This window comes from Rhineura floridana, chromosome 2 (genome assembly GCF_030035675.1).
Source record: "Rhineura floridana isolate rRhiFlo1 chromosome 2, rRhiFlo1.hap2, whole genome shotgun sequence".
Classification (NCBI taxonomy): Eukaryota; Metazoa; Chordata; class Lepidosauria; order Squamata; family Rhineuridae; genus Rhineura; species Rhineura floridana.
In genome coordinates, this window is record NC_084481.1 from 204,424,096 (window position 1) to 204,446,146 (window position 22,051).

Here is a 22,051-nt window from a genome sequence, read left to right on the forward strand (position 1 = left end):
TCTATATCATTTTACATTATGGGATCTTCAAACATGATAATTGTTAATTTGTTAACTGAATTCTCAGTAACTACCCAAATTTGTTATATCCATCCATTGGGTTGGTGGTATGACTTACATTTTAAAATATGTATCTGAATTTCAGGATCTGTTAATGGTGTTTACCACAGCAAGACTATGAATGGAACCAAGGCTCTAAATATATGCTCAGAATTACCTAGGAAGAGGGACTGACTGTTGAACCACTCCGGAAATTGTAGCTCTGTGAGAATAGGGGTCTCCTAACAATCCTCAGGACCCTTCACCAGCTACCCTCCCCAGGATTCTTTGGGGAAAGCCATGTCTGTTCAAAGTGGAATAATAGTAGAATAAATGTCTGGTGTGAATGTCCATCTAGCTCATTAATGTCTCCACTGACTGGTAGCAGGTCTCCAGGTTTCAGGCAGGAGGTGTTATTAATAACAGTAATGCCATTTATCAGTTGCTTTATACAAAGAAAGTGTCTCGAAGCAACTTGACATAAATAAAATGTACCACATAAAGCAATTTAAAACCAGAGACATTTAAAAACAAACAATACAAAATACATAAAATGCCTATCCACCAACATAGTTAATAAGGACAAGTCCTGCCCACCCCACTAAAAGCTGAACACTACCATAGGCAGCTTAGGCCGCAATCCAATAATGTCTACTCAGAAGTAAGCTCCATTGGGTTCAATGGGACTTACTCCCAAGTAAGTATGTATTGGATAGCCTGCTGCCTAAAAACCAACAATCCCTATCTGCAGATGCAAGGGCTGAACCTGCAAAGTATATCCTCTGCCATGCCCATGACCCTTCTGACTTACTCTGGTATCAAAGCAGATCAGCCAAGAGCCTATGTTATATTTGAGAGTGAGTCGGCCACTTAATACTAGAATGTATTAGTAGTGCAAGATTTTTGTTATTTGCTCAAATGTTCTGATGTCAGAGAGCGCCTTGCAAGTTGATTGGTGCTCGGACTGTAAGGAAACTTTTTTATTCTGAATGTAAATCCCTACAGGCAATTTTAGGGTAAACTAAACAGCATAGAACATTTTAGCATACTGAAGTTTCAAATGGTACCACACAGGTGTTGAACACTCCTGGAGCGTGAAAATACACTCTTTACTTACAGGAGCTTTGTTATGGCTATCAAGCAACTGAGGTTGTGGTTCTGATATCAGTTAAGTGATTTGTGTTGGAAAGCACTTTCAATAATGTGATATCGCTGCAAAACAGTGGCTAAAGCAGGTGTGTCTTACAAGCATTGGCAAAGTATTCCATAAATGATGTTCTTTCATGACAGTTCATGTCATTATTATAAAAACTACCCAGAATCTAATTTGTATCCTATAGAGCTGACTGGTTAGTATTTGATGTGAAATTCCTTTTATTCCATTCCTGAGTGAACCAATTTCCTTACTTTATGCCTACATATTGTGAGAGCAATTCAATTATTCTGAAAGATACTATTAGCAACAGAGTAAATAAAAAAGCTTGAAATTTCCCCTGCAGCACATGTCCTTATTAGACTGAAGTACACTTTAAGCACAAATATATCTAAGTCGAAAGCCCTAAAGCGCTACAAATATATTCAGTATTAAAGAGAAAGAAACGAGTTCTCTTTAAACGCTGCAGTATCTAAGTAGAGATCAAGTAATTTCTAGTTCAAATATATAATCACTCTAACAGAGCCATCTAGTGCCATCTTAAACTTGATTATGAGATAAGAGAAATGGGACAGGAATGGTCATCATTTAATCCTCTAACAGCAGTTACTGAACAGCTTTTCCTCAGTAGTCTTCTAGTATGTTATGATCCAGCTAGACAAAAGCATATTAATGAAGGAAATTATAATTCCAGCTTCATCGACTTTTCACAGTAGCAAGTCCACAAAAGAGACAGCAAAGTGCACCATTGTCATGAATCCCATGGAGGACTCTTGGCAGAGTTGTTCTGAAGAAGGAGAGGGCTGGGATCTAAAGGAGGGGCCCAGTGGCTTGAGCAGGGTTGCCGGCAAAGGCAGGGAGGAATTCAGTTCATCTGCTGGCCGACAGTCCCTGCCCCAAGGTGCCAGCAGCCACAGAAAAGGCAGAAGCAATAGCAGCTCATCCCCTTTCTCCACCTCCAGAGAATCTCCAGCCTCCTGATCCCATCCGTTCCACCTTCTGTAGTTGACGAGCCCTCCGAGCAGGAGGAACGGTCAGAGGTGGAGCCCTGGAGTGAACTGGCCGAGGCATCTCCATCTCCGTTGTCAAGGACATGCTGTCTCCTGTGCAAACAGGCTGACCCCATTTACCAGCCTATTCATAGAGGTGCCCCCTTGCTTGTCCAGTCCCAATCTGGGAGAAAGATCCTGTGCAAGTAATATGCCCACCCAACTCTTCTAAAGGGGGTTTCTAGGTGTGTGTCCAATGTTGTGCCAATATCTTAGCTTGAGTAGCCATGCCTAGGAGTGCTGTGTAGAAACCTAGAGACTTGTGAAACCTCTAGTCTTACCTGTTTACCAATTGTGTGCTAAGTTCTGGATTAAAGCCTTTGGCAATAACCAAATCAGTGGTCCTAAGTCTGATTCTGTGGGGGATAGCCAGGACAACCATGCTCATTTAACAGATGACACTGTAGGTAGGGATGGGAGACAGAGGAGATGAATGTGTAAAGACTAAGCCTCTTGATCGAACAATTGCAGTATGTTTCTGGCAGCAACACAGCAAATATTCTACAGATACATAAGATGATTCAGACTATTTTGTTGTTATACCAAGCTTCTTCTTTCTAACACATTCCCAAATTAACAGGGATTAGCAATGATTTGAAATTTGGATTATTAAAATATTTAACATAAGGTGTATGTGAGATATAAGCTTTAATATTAAAGATGCTAAAATTATTATTATTTTACTTTCGTGAGCTTCCCCAGAGAACTTCTGTTATGGGGTAGCTATATAAAAGTAGTTAAATAAAAACAACAGTAATAGTAAAATGCACATTCTTGGGCAGACATTGCCACCTACTATTGAAGTTGTTCATTTAATCTCTAGAAACATTTAGTAATTTACAATAATATAAACGCTGGGTTTTAAAATTGAGAGACTTGACATTTTTTCACAAAATATAGTCCAGAAGCAGAAAATACAACTCTTCTAAAATTTTAAAGAACATTGTCTACATGGTGGTTATACTATATTGGGTGACCAGCGTGCCAAATGTTTCCAGTAGTCCACAGCAGATTTGTTGTTAAGTAGATAGCTCTACAGAAAGCCAATGTGGCGTAGTGGCTAGAGTGTTGGACTACGACCTGGGAGACGAGGGTTCGAATCCCCACACAGCCATGAAGCTCACTGGGTGACCTTGGGCCAGTCACTGCCTCTCAGCCTCAGAGGAAGGCAATGGTAAACCACCTCTGAATACCGCTTACCATGAAAACCCTATTCATAGGGTCACCATAAGTCAGTATTGACTTGAAGGCAGTCCAGTGTAGTGTGTAGATGGCCCCACAATGGCTGGAATGCCTGTAGCATGGTATGTATTGAGCCTCCTTGTGACCCACCTCCAGTCTTGTCCAATTTCACCGATTCATAGTAGCAACTACTCCATTAGAAATGGTGGCTGCTTCTAATATAGCTACACTTATCAACTTTTATCAAAATTACAACCCATATCAACCACCAACTATAATGCTGCACTTGAATGATACATCCTATCCAACACTGTTGATGGAGCAGACCTTAAATTTGAACTGTACAAGTATCTTCTATAAAACAGAATTATCTTTGCTTAAAGTAATTTGCATCACCAACAAACCCAACATTTAGCAGGTCAGAATAGTCTTAGACCCATCGTGGATTAAATTTTGAAAATCTATGTTTATGCTTTCCTAGTGAACATAATTTCCCCCTCCTTATCTATTGGATTCACCCATCTATTTAAGAATAAAACAACGCTTTAGGGTTTCATAGGGCTAGATAATAGATTGCTTCCATAGCTGTCTTAGTAAGAACAGATGGAGCAACAGAACATTATATTATATTCAGCATATGCAGTTCCACAAAATTTGCAGCTTTTATAAACAGTGACATGCTCTAATGTTTATTAAAGGAAAATTGTGCCGGGCAGCTACAAACCAGAAAACTGATAGAAATAGCTCTACATTAATCTACACTTTCAGCATCTGCTTGAACTTGCTTAAAATCTGTCATTTTTATTCCCAATACTGCATTAATAAGTAAAAAAATAACACAAACCTAGGCAGAAGAAGGGCACTACCACTCAACTGCTTTTAAATACTGAAATTTCAATGAAAAGTTATGGATGTGCTCCTGTTTTTCCATCTGAAATCAATGGGACTTAAATGTGCTCAGCTCTGAATGAATTGGGTTTGTAGTTCGTAAATCTGAATGTTTCAGAAAACCAAACAAAACATATCGCTGAGACCTCCCCTCCCTCCCAGGATGCAAATGGAAAGCCCTTCTGCTCATGGATGAGAGAAGGGGCAAGTTCAGACAAGAGCCCCACATCCCAAAAGGGTGCTGCTCTGGAAAGCATCCACACTGTGGGAGGAGGCTTTTTTAGATGGGCACAGGGATTACTGCTTATAGGTGGGAGGGAGTTTAGAAGCCCCATATTCAAGTGGAAGACCTACTCACAACAGGTTAATTATTGACCACAAAACCGATTTTGATAGTCTGCTAATCATATATTTATAAAGCTTGCATTTCTTCATTTAGAGCTTTGTACCACTTGTTGTGGAAGTGTTCATTTATCATTATGGGAAACTGATAAATGAAAGTATACATTTTGGTGAAGAGTCTGTGCTGTAATTTAATGTAAGCTTAGAAACGTTCTGAAAATGTTTGTTATTAACCTGAATTCAGGCTCTTTTACAAATAGAGCTATGCACACAGTTATAAATATCAGCTCAACCAACACACTTAAAATCACCCACACATTGCTAAACAGAATTTGTTATCTGTGCAGATTCCTACTATTAAGATGATGTTTAAAAGGAAATAGAAATAAACATATACAATGCCAAGGAAAAATGGTAGACTTCAACATTGTTTTTTAAGACCGTCTACTATATTCATATTTAAGACCATGTAAGGCAGTATATGATCTTTCAGCAAGCCACAGATCAAAAAGATTTTGATCACCCAGAAGGGATGTGCTGCTGCTGTGGCACAACTAAGCCTTGCAAAATGAGAACTGGACCAGATACTGCGCCTAATCCATCCCCTGAGTTGAAATAGCTTTTTCTTTATCCTTCTAAGCCAAGAATAATCTATAGAAAGCAAAATAAAGAAACAAAGGGATTGCCATAATGGTCAAATCAGCGATCTGTCAGGTCGAAGCATCTCCTCTCCAACTGTATTCAATAATATGTCACAGGACAGCACAGGAAGCCCCATGAAAGAACAGGTTGTTTTTCATGGAAGCTTGTTCCTGCTATCAGTTAGAGGTTAATATATATGTAAAAATACATTTAGTTTGTTTAATGCTTTATATTTCCAAACATTTCTTTATTCCAACAAACATTTTTGATTTGCCAATATTTCTTGGCAAGAAATCAGTAAGTTGTGCACTCTGTAACAATATCTTCTTCACCTTAGATATCAAAAAGGAAAAAAAATCAATTATATTGACTGTCTTCTTTCTCCATCTCCTCTTGCATTTCCCTTCTTCATTTTCCTATTCAATGTGCCCAATATTTTCAGGTCTCCTTAGTATAATTCTTTTATCTGCTACAGCACCTTTACAAGATGGACCTTTCAAAGAGTGTGACCGCTACGGATGGGATCTGTTGGATAGTGCCACTTCGAGAGCATTCCTTCAACCAAACAGGTGTAGGCTGCTGAGGAGTCTATCTGTCTAGTTTTCCAGAAAGACAGAAAGGAAAGACACATAAAGGGTTAAGGTGTGCAGCAGCTCAAGGACAGCTCACAGCAGAGGCTGCAGCTGGCACAGAGCAAACCCAGTCTATAAAGCCTTGAAAAAGAAACTACAAGGTGTGGGGGTGTTAGGAGAGTAAAGGAAAGTATTCGTATCTGTATTGTAACTGTTCCTGTACGAAATCCTGTCAGTAAAAGACTCTTAACAATTAACGGCCTGTGTGTGGGTATCCTTTCAACTTGCTCTACCCTGCTGGGCACACGCAATCAATACACCGCTGCCAACAAGGGTTTTGGGCCCAGCTAGCCCAGCCAGCCCATCTAGTCCAGCAAGCCCAGAGGCTTAGAAAGCACAGCTTGTCCACACTGCCAAGGAAGAAAGTCGGAATAGTGTCCAGAAGCGTTCAGGAGACGTGGCTGCAGGCATGGCAGTCTCACTTTCAGCCGGGATGCCTTTGGAAAGGTTCACCGAACGAAACTATTCCTGTTGGCGATTAAGGATGCAAGCGTTCCTTACTAAGGAAGATTTATGGCAGGTGATTGTGACTGACCCACTGGTGGAACCGCAACCGGCTCCATGGATTCGAATGGATGAAAGAACAAGGGCGTTTATCATCTTGGCAGTAGATGATTCCCAGTTGCTGCATATACAAGATAAGCCGACAGCGAGGCTTATATGGACTGCATTAAACAAGGTGCACGTAAGAAAAACAGCCAGCAGTAAAATCCATTTAGCACGAAGACTCTATCAGATGAAGATGCCTGATGACGGGACAATGTCTGCCCATTTATTGGAGATAAAGAAACTGTTTGTGGAGCTGCAAGAAAGGAATGTGGTGCACACACAGTTGCAACAAGTGTACATCATTCTCTCTTCACTTCTCTTCACTTTTAACCCCTACCTGATTACAGAACTATAAACATACAAGTTTTTTTCCTTGAATTAATTTTACCACATTAGACCCCATTTTTACTGCTTGTTGCTAAGCAACACGCATAACATTAAGGCATACTTTCATTTATCTTGGAATGTTTTCTTTTTCCCAGATGTACTATTCTACTTCCAGCTCTTATCGCATTTGAATTTACTATGCTTCCAGTTTCTTGTTCCTTCCTCTGGAGCATCTACGCTTGCCCTCTCCATGTTTTTCTCCCTAAATAATCTCTGAATTTTCAATAATGATCAACGTTTCATTAAACACACATATAAACATGTACATTGAGCGCACGGAAACTGCTTTACTCCTCACTCTATCATCCACCATTTTTCCTTCTCTTCCTCTCCTTTCTCTTTCCTTCAAGAAGTAATGACAGGAGTGACCCAGCATCCTTTTCTAGTTGTGTAACAAAGCACCATGGTTGTCCCTCTGGACCTTAAGAGACCCCTACCACATTACCACTCTTGCCAAAAAAGCAATATAAGCTATAGCTTGTTTTCTGTTTATATGGTCTGAGGATCAATTCAATAAATTCTGGCCAGTCTTACAGCTGTGCTAGCACCACACAGCTTTGTTTGTGCAGGAAAGAGTGCCATTGCACTCTTTGAAATTTGGGAAAGATCACTGCAGCAGCTGGTAGCAGCTGCCTTTCATCTACTCACACAGAGTAACTGCTACATACCCAAGACTGTTGACTGTCTAAATATCCAAATCAATGCAAGTTCTATCCCATTAGCCAAACATTTGGTCATACTCTAGTGCGGGGTAGCCAATACAGTGCCCTTCAGATATTTGTTGGACTCCACTTCCCACCAACCCCAGCCAGTATTGCCAACGGTCAAGGATAATGGGAGTTTTAGTCCAGCAATATCTGGAAGAAATCGTATTGGCTACTCCTGCTCTAGGGGTAACTTGCTGCCCTGGCTCCTACTGGGAGAAAGGAAGGGATATAAATATAATAAATAAATAAATAAATAAATAAAAACTCAGTATGCAGCTATGAAGGTAGGAGCAGGCTTGATTCTCAATAGAATAAGGCTATCAATGCTTACTAGCCATGATGACTATGTTCTGCCTCCACTGTCAGAAGTAGTATGCCTCACAGAAGCAGTTGCTGGGAATCGCAGGTGGCTAGAGTACTATTATACTCAGGTTCTGTTTGCTGGCTTCCCACAAGCTAGGGATGTGCTAGGATACAGCGCAATTCTGATTTGGTACTGAATTTTCCATAATTCACTTATTCACTATTGTTGCAGATTGGATTTTTATGTATTGATTTTCCACCATTCTTTTTGGAAACATTTTTTTAAAATCAGTGTCTAAAATATTGATATTAACATTAGATCAGTAAAAGCATCAACTAGTAGACAAAGAATGAACTTAAAGGGATACAAGCCTATTAGGTCGAATGATTGCTTTCGAACTAGTACTGGCCAAGTGAGCACATTCTTCACACTTATCTGTTTGGCCACTGAGAGAACAGGATAGTGGACTAGATGACCCTTTAGCCTGATCCAGCAAGATCTTGTGTTCTAATAGATGGGATTACCAAAGGCAGAAAGCAGGTTTAGTCCCAATCCAATACATTTCCAGAATTCGTATCTAAACACTATTTAAGTTAACAGTCGTCATTCCCTCCTGTGGGGTGGAGAGTAAAGGGATGCTGTCTGGGACACTGACTGTTGTGATTAAGGGCAGGTTTGCTTTCTACACCTGACACATTGAGGGGGATGGGGGGGATACTTATTACATGGATGCACACAGGCACACACCCAGGGTTCTTGCAATTTAAGTCCTGTGTCCACACATATATCCTGCCGGTCATTATGGTGGGAATTTTACTAGTTTAGAATAATGCTGAAACTATATTGCTATTTGGCTGAACTTCAGGTTGGAAACAAGCTTTCATTTGCAAGGAAAAAGTCAGAATGTATTAACATTTGTGAAGCCTTTTAAAATGCATAATGTTTTACTGGAAATAAAGCTAACAAAGTATAGACACATATTCAAAAGTACAAAATGTAGAAATAGAAACTGTTAGGCAGGCAGTATAATATTTCTTTGGAGCACTGTTTGTTGAAAGCTAAGATTCTTGGTTTCCATGTAAAGCTAATATGAGATTCTTTGAAAGTTGAAGTAAACCCAGCAGAAATGCTCCTTTCAACCATGCAGGAGGAAAGGGGAAAGTGCAAGCCTGACACTGCTTAGACTCACTGAGGCTTATCCACCTAGTACTAAACCATGGTTTAGTGTCACATCAGATCCAAAATAATGAAAAAATATGGTTAGTTGAAAACAGAAGCAAAAGCTTCTGATCTCCTCCTATAACTGCAGTGAAGGAGAGGGGAGAAGGGAGTAGACAAGCCCAAGACTACTACGTATAACTAAATTATGGCATTGTGTTATGTGCAAATGCAGCTAGTAAATCCACTAGTTTAGCCACTGAGAACAGTCCTTTGAAAACACAATACCACATAGGCAAGGGCAGAAGGACAAATTGGAAAATTAAATGCTTGTTAGTTAAAATACATTCATGACCCTTCATTGACTAGACCGACCTGAATTTAGCATCCAACTATAAATGTGTATGAGAATCATAGTGTTAGTATTAAAGATATGGTATGCATCTCCAAACATTTGGAAGTTAGCCATCTAATTTATACTTAGGATGATTACAGATCAAAATTACGAGATGAATGCTTTCCATTTGTTAATTCCAATTAAAATTTCATTGGCGCTGCCAATGTTTCTGCCTCATCGAAAGAACACTGTACATATTGATCTGTACTTGCTAATAAGAATTACCACAGCATATTGGCATAGCATACAGTGCCATTTCTATAGTTAGGATGCATTTGGAATGAGTGGCACACATACAATATTCTAAAAAAAAGGAATAATAGGATACAGAATTAACCATAAGGAAGCCTGAAGAAAAAGAAAAATGAGTTCAGACTATATTAGATTAAATCAATGAAAACTATCAATTGGATAATGATCTAATGAGTCACGTTTCTTTTTCTGCAGCAAATAGATCAACAATTCTCTTAACTTTACAAGATACTAACGTATACAGAAAGATCAGATGTAAGAAAACTGTATAAGCACAAAATACTGGCATAGCAAGAGGTTTACAAAACCTCTAGCAAAATTCACTAAATTAATGACTGAAAAAGTTAAGAATATATTACGAATATATACTTAAGAATATATTTGGTTTTCTGAGCACAGGCAGCCCATAAATCCTAGGTTTATTTCCCTTGTGTTGCAGACTGAATAACATTCAGTTTGCGTAACTGCTTAAAGGAAAAAGCATGGATGATGTTATTGGCAAAATAAAATTTCTAACATTTCAGACTTAATCACATTTATGTTGAAGTGTCCCATTGATTTTGATATAACATGCTTACATATAAGTGCAGTTAAGAATGCAATATATGAAACTTAATCCATGTAAAAGAAGAGCAGCTATAGAAAGACTCACAGGAAGATTAATGAAACTTTCCCCAAATCATTAGTTTCCCATTTATAACTGTACAATTAGTTTTTGTCTTCACCTGGTTAAGCCTTGGTCAAGGAACAGACACACACACACGCACACATTTGACATATGCAGGAATCTTATATATCCATGGTATTGCTTTGTTAGATCAATAGGATTTATTTTTTGTTTGAAAATATATAGCATGGTCAAATATACCCAACATAAGTTTTAAAGGTCATTGGTGAATGAAACAAGAAAGTAGAACCTGAGATTTGTAAGCAAGAAAAAGAAAGTTCTCTTGACATATTTGGGCTACTCTTGTGGTTAGTGCTGGTATGTCTTGGGGCTCCGAGAACAGGAGGGGTGATGTTTTAACCAAAATTAAGAAAAGGGGAAGTAATTTTGATATGTTTGGATTATTGGTACAGACAGAGATATAACGTTATAAGGAAATTATGCAAAACTGTTTCTGAAGTTCAGGTGAACCCAGCCCAGTGATGTAATTTGTCAAGGGATGGACATGACATTTTGGGGTTTTCCATGGAACATTGGGATGCAGTCACACCTGTTTTTAGTAAATGTCAGTACTTTGTTTAGTTCAGACTGTGGGAGGAAAGAATAATACAGAAGGATCCAAGTGAGACAAAGTTGTCCTTCTTTCCTTGGAAGAGGCCCTGTTGGTTTATCCATGAGATGATCAAGTTACCTCTCATATTGCTTAGGATGTTGTTACTTCTGGTATGAAGAATGCTTTTGCTGAGAATGTGTGATCTTTGCACATTTCTAATCTGTCTTTTCTGTATCAAATCTGTCATTGAAAATAAAGGGAGCTGTGTTAACTGTCTCACTGAGAATTTCTTGGGGTAAATGAGTGTTACCCTCTCACAAGATCTAGAATCCTCATCCTGTGAATATCAGCTGAAGGGGAGTTCACTGGTAATTGATAATCATTCTAGCTGATTAGGCCAAATCAGGGATCCTTAGCAAGGGTCAGGTCACAAATTTTATTCAAATCAAATTTTTAGTCCTTCACAGTGAAATGAGTTTAGTTTTAATGTTGGTCCAGGAAATAGGCAAAAGAAGGAAGTAGAAAGTAGCCATGGTGGGCTTATTAAGAGATGACTGGTTGGGTCACCCAAAGAAAAGAAGAACAGGATCACACTTTGGAGACCCCTCTTCCCAAATTCAAGAAAGGTGGGAACATTTAAGGAATATAAAGAATGCTAACCCCAATCTATATTTGAAATTATAGGATACCTGGCAAAATCTAAACTATCTGAATTTAAAATGTGAAACCCAACAAAAGCAGTGACTCCCTGCCCACTGTAAGGCACACCAAGGTTTGTGTTTTGCTTTTTTAATAGATGATTAAGAGTGGGATGAATAAGGTAACAAACAGGAGGAAATGGACTCCTTGTTTAATAGTCAATTGTGGCCTAAAACACAGAAATAGCATTCATATAAAAGTGTAAAACAATTTACATTCAGCATGTTGAATTCAGTAATATCTTCCCCCAGTGACCCTGTCAAACGTTTCCTTTTTCTGCATCAGATTAGTAATATCTGAGCAACCACTGGAGCAGATGGATAATCTATGTCAGGAAAGGATACAGAAGGCTGCAAGGAAAGAGAAGGGAATTCTTTTCTCTGAATCTGTATTGTCTAATGTAAGCTAGTGTCCAGTAGGGGCCAATTCCTCCTTTCAGAGCACATGTTTTGTGGGCCACATGTCATGTTTGGGCTAAGATATATTTTCCATCTCATTCTATAGAATAAAAATGGGAAGAACTGTGAACTTTTGCTTTGTTTTACAAAACAGACCCACTCAAGAATTATCAGTTAAGAGAAATGCGCGCAGGCAGATGTGTCAGCCGCTGGAGACTATTCTGCAAAGATGATGCTACATGTACATACAGCTGCATGCACATTTAAATATGTAGGCTGCAATACAATGGCTTTAGAATGGAAAGCAACAAAGAAAAACTACTGCAGACATCTCAAGAACTGGAATGACATTGCACTGTGTACTATGTTCCCATGGCAACTAGCCATGGGAGGATGAATGTTTGATATTCACTCTGCTCTGCAGTACACGTCTAAATCAAAATTTCATAAAGAGCACAAGATCTCGACTGAAGATTATCTACACAAAACCAGGTTATTTTCGCATTACTGAATAATTATAGGAAAGAAACAATGCGGTCATTTTGGAACAGAGCAGACAAAAATATTCCAGGCATTAGTATGCCTCTAGTGTGTGATCATCCAAGTGTAAATCAGCAAAAAATGCAGAATACAATAGGATGTACTATCTGTGTCTGCTTAATGTCATCTCACATATCCTGATCCAAAGAGCCACAGACAGAGCCGCCCCTAGGCACCAGGAAGCGGGGCAGTTGCCCCGGGCCCCACACTTTGGGGGGCCCCGCACAGCGCTTGGCGATCTGCATATAAAAGCAGCCGCTGCGTCCTCCTCACAGCCACAGTAGTGAGCTGAGGGGAGTGTAGAAACGAGCCAGAAGGAAAAGGTGCAGCAGCGGTCTCCTGACAGCCGCAGTAGCGAGCCGGGAAGGAGAAAACCTTGCAGCGAGAAACGCTAAGCGAGTCTACAACAAAAGCTGCAAAAAAGGGAGCCGCAGCCAAAAAATACAAAGCTGCCACCGCCGCCAACGAAGGCTGCAAAAAAGGGAACCGCAGCCACAAGCTCCTAGCAGCAGAAATACAAAGCCTCCGCCGTGCCTGGAGGAAAGGATATATATAGAGAGAAAGAATGTGGGGGGCCCCCAACTATGCTTTTGCCCTGGGCCCCGCACATGCTAAGGGAGGGCCTGGCCACAGATGCAGCAAGTGGCATCAGGCAGGCTGCTGCACCTGCTCAATGCGCAGTACATAGTGCAGAAAGCTGAGACATGTAGAGATTCTTATGGGGTAAACCATAGGCTTTGTGGGTTACCCTAATGCATGGTGCAGGTTTTTTTTTTACCTCTTATATAAACAAGCTTCTGTACACAATACAGGAATTGACCTGCAGAATCCTCTTCTTGCAGTTTTATTTGCTCGATTGATACTACTTGCAGAATAGGCTCCGCTTTTCCACATGTTTGTCATCACATCACTCACTCTAGTAGCAAACTAGCAAAATTAAATTTTTAAAAAATGTGCATGATGAACAATTTAGTTTGAATAACTTGTGATTAAGCCTGCCTCTCAACAAAAATGTTACAGGTGATATTTTCTTAGATATTTTCTTGACAGCAATAGGTAAATATTACTCCCTTATTACTAAAATGAATGCATGTACACTCACTGGATAGGGAATGGAGGAAACGACTAATGAGGAGTATACTCCTATATAGCAGAGGATTCCTGAAGTGTACAGAAAAAATGTGTCTTACTTTAAGAAACATAGATATACATCCAAGTCAGTTGAGGCTAAGGTTACGCATCAGTGCTGCTCTCATGCTGCTTTAAACACTGACAGCATTAGAGCAGTGTGCAGCTGCAAGCCTTCTGCTAAGCTGAAAGGAAACAAGCAACTTGCCTCCTTTCATGCTGGGGCTTAAAGAAGGAAGGGAACTGGGCTCAGATGATGCTACCACAATACATCCCACGGGATCTTTTAAAATGCAAGGTGGAACATGTTGCCACAGTTGAAAAGGGCATGGGCAAGAATTAGCCTTGGAGAAGCACTTGCTCTCAGAGTCCAATCCCCCATTGTTGGAAGTACTTCCTGGCCCAACCAGAGGGGCAGTAATGGTGGTGGCTGTCTCTGGAGTCAACTTCAACAGATGAGTCCCCGAAAATCTACTGCAGCCCCTTGGAGACAGGTGTTTATTGAGAGGCTACAATGGTTGGTCTCAAAGCCAGCTTCATGAAGACAGATGTCCTGAAAAACTAAGCAGATCCCTGCATGCTGACATGTGGGAGGGGATCTCCTCATTTGTCTCAAGAACCCACACTCAGTTGGACATCATTCCATTTATGCCTGTGGTTCACAAACCAACAAGTGCTATGCATGCAGGGAGTTTACTGCTATACGCAGATCTCCTTAGCTGAATGAAGGTGAGGAAGTGTGGGTGAAAGGTACAGAAGGAGGGTAGAAGAAGAGGAAACACTTTGCCTTTTTTGGGGGGGGCTGCCCAGTTTCTCTTTCTTTCCATGAATTCTTTTTCATGGACTCACACTTGAAAAACAAACATAAAATTAGCACCTCACAACAAAGGATGCAAGCATTTCCTAGAATGCCTAAGCTAACTGCTCTCTGAATGACATCTTGCAGAAGAGATACCCATTTTGAATTAAGACATAACACACAGGATATTTTGCTGAAATACTGTGATTTATTGTCAGATTATTTTTCCTGACCCACTAGATCAATTTAAATCTGTGCTAACGAAGAATATGCAGTTGAAGGCTAAGTATCCAACCAACCAACCAGAACCAGTACTGGCTCCATTTTAGCAAAACATCAAGTTAGTCCATACATTAGCAATCAACAAAAGAGCTTCAGGATTAACATGATTATTCCTTGCCTCCCCTTTCGGCCCACCACCCCAGAGAGCCAAATCAGCCAGCAAAACAAGGCATACCAGGATGCTCAATACTGACAAGGGCCCCAAAGCCATCCAACTATGCCAGTGGTACCCTGGTCAAAGAGGCTGTGACTGCTCTGAGCAGTTGCAAATCCTAGCAGGAATTGTGGTCCTGTGCTATGCAACAACCTAGTTCCTAGTATACTTGCTCTTTGCAAGGCTTGGTTGATTGTTGAAGGGAAGAAAGAGAAGGAGGGAAAGTCATAAGACTGCAACATAGTACTTCTGTGGATTTAGCCTGCAAAAAAGGTCTGATGCACATTTCAGGCTTGAGACAATAGATAACATAAAAGGAAATGGATGTGTATTCACTGCTACAATTGTATATGTTCTATAGTCTAGGCCAAATAATGAGCTCAACACCAAACTCACCTGAGAAATAAATGGTTACATATGTAAAAAGATTTCAGCTATCTCAACTTGGAAGGATAATTTTACGGGGCTACTTAGTTCATTTGTTATCTTATATACATGTATATTTCAGCCAATGGCATGTTTGATATACCTTGTTTTATATTTTGCTCTGTACTTAGCATTATGGCACATAGTTTTATTTTTGGTATTATTTCTGATCTGTTGACTATGATGCCCCTGAAAATGTAATTACTGTAAATATGGTAAGTTTGGGTATATGTGGTAGTAGACTGAGTGAGAGGGGGGAGTACATGGGTTGGAATCTTGATGAGTGTTGTATGATGATTGGCTGAGCGTCTGGGTGTCTAAAGGTATAAATAGGAGGATCACAGTTGTGAGGGGGTTCGAGTGCTGAGAGGGGGTTTTGGAGAGTGGTGGTTGGTTCTGGGTTTTGGAGAGGTGGACTGGATTTAGGTGGGTAGCGAGGCAGGTTATTTATGACTAAGGAATATAAAGAGTAACACATCTTATGAAACCACACACATGTTGACTGGACCTTTAAGTAATCTTGTTATTCCCTGTGTAAATAAATAAATAGTTCTTGGTTTACCAAAACGCCTGATCCTTGGCTGGGTTTACACAGACCAGAAGGGTGGGCTGGGCATATACCAAGGTGGGGAAACAGTATCAATGGTGGCAGCGGTGAAGAGACTGTGTAACATCAGCAGGAATCCAAAACAACCCAGGGCTGTAATCTTTATAGGCACAAAGATACAGGGGAGTTGTGACCTGTAAGTGCACCCAGACACAACGTAGCAATAGGCCAGGAAGAGACTAAGGCACAGTCTCAAGGCTATATTGTTTACAGAAAGTGTCAGGTGGTGGTGCCTAGCAGTGGGATCTTGAGAGATCTGTGCTAGGGCTGGTGAGAGAACTGTTTGGAGAGCAGGACCCTGAGGGGGACAGTGACAGGGTGGTGACCACGGGAGGGGTCCTGATATTGACTAATAATGATATTACATAGACTTCAGTACTGGTAACATAAAAATTTAAAAAATTATTTTGAAAAGAAATTTCATGCAAAAAGAAGAGGAATATTCTTAATTTCATGAAATAATATTGAAAACACATACTATGGTTTGGAATTATTTATATCATTTATCATTACTTGCCTCTAAAATGCTATTTAGCACCACCAAATGGTTCAACAGATCTATGAATGCTTTTTCATTCTGGTGTTCCACATGCTCTGTGAAGATTCATGTACAGCATATGTTGATAAAACTTTGATGGTATGCATTTCCTAAAGAATATTTTGCTCATAACAAACTGAAAGACATTTTTTCCCAGTGGGAGGGAGATATGTTTACATAAACACTATTTCAAAAACATAAATGAATGCATGCACATGCACACACACACGCTGACTCATGTAACAGCTCATACAACCACCTGTATCTTGCCCTCAGCAGGCAACTATTGGATTTGTTTGTATAAGTATGATGTACATGCTTAAGTGCCCAGCATGTAATACAACATATCTTGTGCTTTGCCCTTCAGTACGAAACATTTTCTAACTAATTATACCCTTGAGAATTTTTCCTGCATGTCAAAACTTTGCAGCAACTAGAGAGGCTTAGCAAGAATAGAAAACAGCAACACTCAACTTAATAGAGTGTATTTTCTCTCTCTCCCCACATCCCTTGCCCTGTTTCTTGAGTCATGAGATACACACTGCTGGATTTTGATTTTGTAAGTTTTTAAATTAATCTATCCTAAGCCATACAAAACTTTTAATTTTCAAAGAATGATAGTCCATGTAATAGTATACTATGTCCACAAGTGCTTCATATAATCAGCACTGGCTATACTACCTGTGCAGTGTATTTTACTATCATGTCTTCAGAACACATGGCATATATTTTATTTTATCTGTCTTAATTTCTGCCCCCCCCATCCTGTGAGGATGCTATTTTGAAGCACTTATTAGCTTCTTATACTTGGCTTCCAGGTTGTTCCTTTCCTAATTTGAAATGGTGTGTCATTTGGGGGTGCCTTTTGTGGAGCCCCTAACCAACTGCATCTGCCACTGTTATAGCTTGTGGCTAGTCTGGAAACAGGTAAAGCCTGAGTTTGGATAACTTAAGCAAAAAGGACTAGGGAGAAGCAAGTGGTGACAAGTTCCCCTCTAGGAACCTGCATGCTTGTGTGGTCCTGCTAACCTATAGTTTGGCTTACTTGTGCAATGTGAACCAGGCCACTGGGCCGATATTTTCATTGAGCTATCCCATGACCCCAAGATTTGTTTCCTGGTTTCAGATTCCGTAAGTGTATATGTAAAGTTAGGATTTTTTTTGCCCCAAATGTGCACCACTCTATATTTGCTTATAACGAATTGCATTGCCATTTTAATACCCATTCAGCCAGTTTGAAGGTATCTTTTTGGAGCTCTTTTCAATCCCTTTTTGTTTCTAGCACCTTGAATAATTTGATGTATCCACAAACTTGGTCATCCCTAATTCTGTTTTGGAGTGTGTGGAATTACTTCATTTTATATTAATGTTCTGGATTATGAAATTATTTGAACATATTTTGCCTACGGCAGACAGAGGACAACACACATTTTGCACAATCTCTAAGACAAACTTATTAGAGATTTGCAAATTCAAAAGTAGCCAGTATAGCGTACTACTGTACGTGCTCTATACTTCAAGAAAAATGATTCTCACACCCAAATTCTTAGCATCATCTCATAATTGTAAGAGAAACTGAATCTGGATCTGTGTGATCTAACAATTATTAGTTTCCTTTTTAACCTTTAAATCACCACCTGCAATTTTTAGTATATAAACTCCTAAATTAATTAATATGTTTATTGCTTAGTCCAAAGACAATTGCAGAACACAACCAAATACAAAACATTAAGATATTAAATGATTTTCATACAATGTCAATAAATATACATTTATTTTCATCAAACTTTGGTTGTATTTTTTTAAAAGGTATTAACAAGTGACTACATGTGTCAGAGTACTGACTGCATTCAAATTCATATTCCACTGAAAACAATGCCATGTGGATAAAAGGCATTGGTGCTCCGATGTGCATCAGATCTATTACTTATTTATTCTGATACATAATGATGTTCATACCATTTTCTTAGCATTACATAATGAAGTTACATAATGACTAGGTGGAACAGTTACTGCAGGAGAGGAGGAGTCATACAGGAGTTGACTCCAGCTGAATCAAGGGAGGACCACTATATCACCTCTCCCCCAGATGCAGCCAAGTGGAATGGCTGTTAATGGAGACAGTGCTGGGAGCTAATTGGACCTCCTACTACCATAGGATACTGTCTGACCCTTAAGATATTCTTTGGAGATTGTGCTCAGAGTGCCCTCATCCCTGTTCCACTTCAGAAGGTTTCTCAGTTGTGGTGCCTTGCTTTTGGAACTCTTTATCCATTTCAGTTAGGCAGGCCCTCAGTGTTGCTGTTATAGTCTCTTTGGTGTTTTCTGCAAACTGATTTTATTATTGTTGCTTAGTTTGTTTTACTATTTAGAGCTTTTGTTTTACATTTTAATTATTTTTATTGTGTTTATTGTTTTAAAATATTGTTAGATGCCTTTTGTCAGAGGGATTATACGAGGGGTGTACGAGTTTCCCATTCTCTGTGTACATGCTGTGGGGGAAGAGAAAACACAGCTCTGTTATGCCCCCTTCGCTTGTAGGTTCAAAGCCTGCAGTGGACTGGAATGAGCCACATCTTTCTGTTAAAAACATAACCAAATGATTCTGTTCATCTTACCTGAATGCTTCAACTACAATCCTTTCTGGCAACTTGGGTGCAACAACATGGAAGGCTTTTTTGAAATCTTCTAAAGACAAAAATCCTTTACCTTGACAGAGAGGGTGAGAAACGGTACGCTGAAAGACGTTTAAATATTTAGAAAAGAAGTGTATTTATAAATCATGGAAAAGACACCCATAAAGCTTGGAACCAAGGGCTCCATAATATCAGGAGGGAAACAGGAAATGTCCCTGAGAATGCAAGTACATCTCTTTATTTTAAAAAAGTTGCATAACATCTCATGAGCACATAGACGAGAGAATTTAGTTCTACAACTCCTATCACCTGCAGCAGGCATGGAAGTTGTAGTTCAGCAACAACTGGAGGGCCAAAGGTTCCCTGCACTGCCAATAACCTGTGCTTTTTGTAGGATTACTGCTTTTCTTGAGCCCTTTTTGTGCTTAAATAGAGAACCAGTATGGTATAGAGGTTAAAGTGTCAGACTAGGATTGGGGACAACCAGATTCAAATCCCCTTCAGCTATGAAGCTCACTGGGTTACGTTGGCAAGCTACTGTCTGCCAGCCTTGTTGTAAGGAAAACACTGATAGAAGAGAAGCTTGTATGCCACCCTGAACTCCTCAGAGGAAGAGTAAAAACAAAACAATAAGACATGCAAAATTGTTATTCCACATGGAAGCAAAACTTACATTGTCTGTCAAAAGCAGTGAAGAGCTGCCTTACTTCACTGTGGCAAAAATGTGCAGCCTTCTTTGTACTCATAAGATTTATAAATTGTTCACGTGATACACCTAAAAAAATGGAGAAATTGCCATATATCAAATGCTGCTCATTGCAACTCAAGTAGCACAGCACTTTAGGAGTGCAATCCTTGCATGCTTATCAGAAGCAGGTCTCACTATGTGCAACAGAGCTTACTCTCAAGTCAGTGTGCATAAGACTGCAGCCTTACTCTGCAATCCTACATGTCTACTCAAAAATAAGTCTTATTGAGTTTAGTATGGTGTACTCTCTGATAAGTGGGAAGAGGATAGTTCACCATATGCTCAGAGGCACATGTTACCAAATTCTTCCAAGCTACACAGGAAGTGGATTGGACTGTGAAAGACCAACCCAAATTGAGTTTGCATTTTGACAACTTTGTAGGGCAGTACAATATCTCAGAGAGGAGGTCAGGTCTCCTGCTTCCCTGGTGCATTCACTATAGCTGCCCAATTTCCCTGTCTTTTAAAGTTTGATAGAAACATCTGTTGGCTATTGGTACGTTCTTAAACCGCAAGGCTTTTTGCCTATTAGTGAATATTAAATAATATAAGAACTATAGGATTCATTTCCACATCTTATTATTTACACAGGTAGGGACAGGGACACAGTCCTTAACTCTACTTGCTGCACACTATGAACTGCTGATCCTAATGTTTTTACAATTCACTCATGGAAAAGCTATGGGCGATATCCAACTGCAATGTGCCTCTTGTGCATCCACTTGCACAAATGGGAATTACCTTTCCTTTCCTCCCTCTCGCAGACCCCCGTGCAACTCCAAAATCTGCTTTGGAGCATTGGGGATGTTGTCCATTTCAAGGATTACAAGACATGGATGTACATTATGAATTGACCCATGCTTAACAGAATTGCAACCAACACTGATCTCCCAATATGTATTCCTCTGAGCATTAAATAAAGTTAAATTCTCCAGCTCACCAGCTTATGTTTCAGGCTTATGAATGTAAAACAGGGCTGTAAATGTTATGAACACAGGCCTTTTGTACTGGTTACAGAGTTAGCAGATGAGATATTCTACTGTATTTCCTTTCTACATTTTTTATGCTTTACCTTCATTTATTCAACGGACTATTTATAAGCATGTGGGCACACACACACTGTTGGGTTACTGTGCTCATGTCCTGCCTATCGGCTTCCCATTGGCATATGGCTGGCTTCACTTGGAAAATGGATACTGGACTACACTGGTCTTTGGTCTGATCACGCAGGGCTCTTCATACATTGTCAGTTTAGTGGCTTAAAGGATTCACATAAGTCTGAAGCCAGATCCACACAGGAGCTTTCAGGACCGATTTAGGAATGTAGAAAACACAGGACAATATGAAATCATGTTTGTACAATTTCACAATGTCTGGGAGGCTCACTCAAATCAGAACACAGGATTATCCATGCCTATTGTAGAAAAACTGCACTGACAAATCATGAGAGAATCCTGAGCTAGGCTGTCACTCTGACCAATAAAAGATAGAATTGTATCTTGCATGCAACAGTCTCTTGCAAAATCCTCTAACAAGGCCATAGTCTAGAGGTAAGATCACACTTGGCTTTTCTCATCTCAAAAAAGCTGAGTCATAGAGGAATCTTAAGTAGCATCTGGTTTTCATTCATTTTTCATTAAAGGGTTTGTGGGGCATAGTAAAAATATTTTACACTGATGAGATAGATGTGTGTTTGTTTGAACTCAAGTTTCCATTCAGTTTCAATTTCAAGTTTTCATCTTATTATCAAAGATGCTGTCAAGAAGAAGTTGGTATGTATACACACATTATATAAACTGAAAGACTGATTTTGTTTTGTTTTAAAAAAAACCTTGCTCCTAATGCAACTGGAAAAAACTGCATTAAATCTTCTTTATAATCCCTCTCCTAAAAGGCACTTCTAAAAGCTACTTTTGCTGAGATAAGTGCACGGTGTAACACGTCCCTTTTAAAATTGCCTTTTCTTTCTCTGAGCAATGGAACCCTTTCTGGAGCATGTGAAGCTGCCTTATACCAAGTCAGGCCATTGGCCAATCTAGCTCAGTATTATATTGATTGGCAGCAGCTCTTCAGGGCTTCAGGCAGGGGTCTTTTCCAGCCCTACTTGGAGATACTAGAGATTGAACCTGGGACCTTGTGCATGCAAAGCAGATGCTCTACCACTGAGCTAAGGTCCCCTACTTTTCCCTCCTCCT

At 39.7% G+C, this 22,051-nt stretch overlaps 1 protein-coding gene across 8 annotated transcripts in view; it reads right to left on the reverse strand.

Moving 5' to 3' along the window:
• Positions 1–22,051, reverse strand: part of EFCAB11 (EF-hand calcium binding domain 11) — a 55,782-nt gene that overhangs the window by 24,993 nt on the left and 8,738 nt on the right. For 4 of the 8 annotated variants that reach the window (XM_061611940.1, XM_061611942.1, XM_061611937.1 and 1 more), the window contains 2 exons: positions 19,782–19,883; positions 19,091–19,181 (listed from right to left, as the gene is read on the reverse strand). In XM_061611940.1, coding sequence (XP_061467924.1) covers positions 19,091–19,181; positions 19,782–19,883 — 193 coding nt within the window. The other 4 variants (XR_009760755.1, XM_061611936.1, XM_061611941.1 and 1 more) reach the window with 4 other exon arrangements.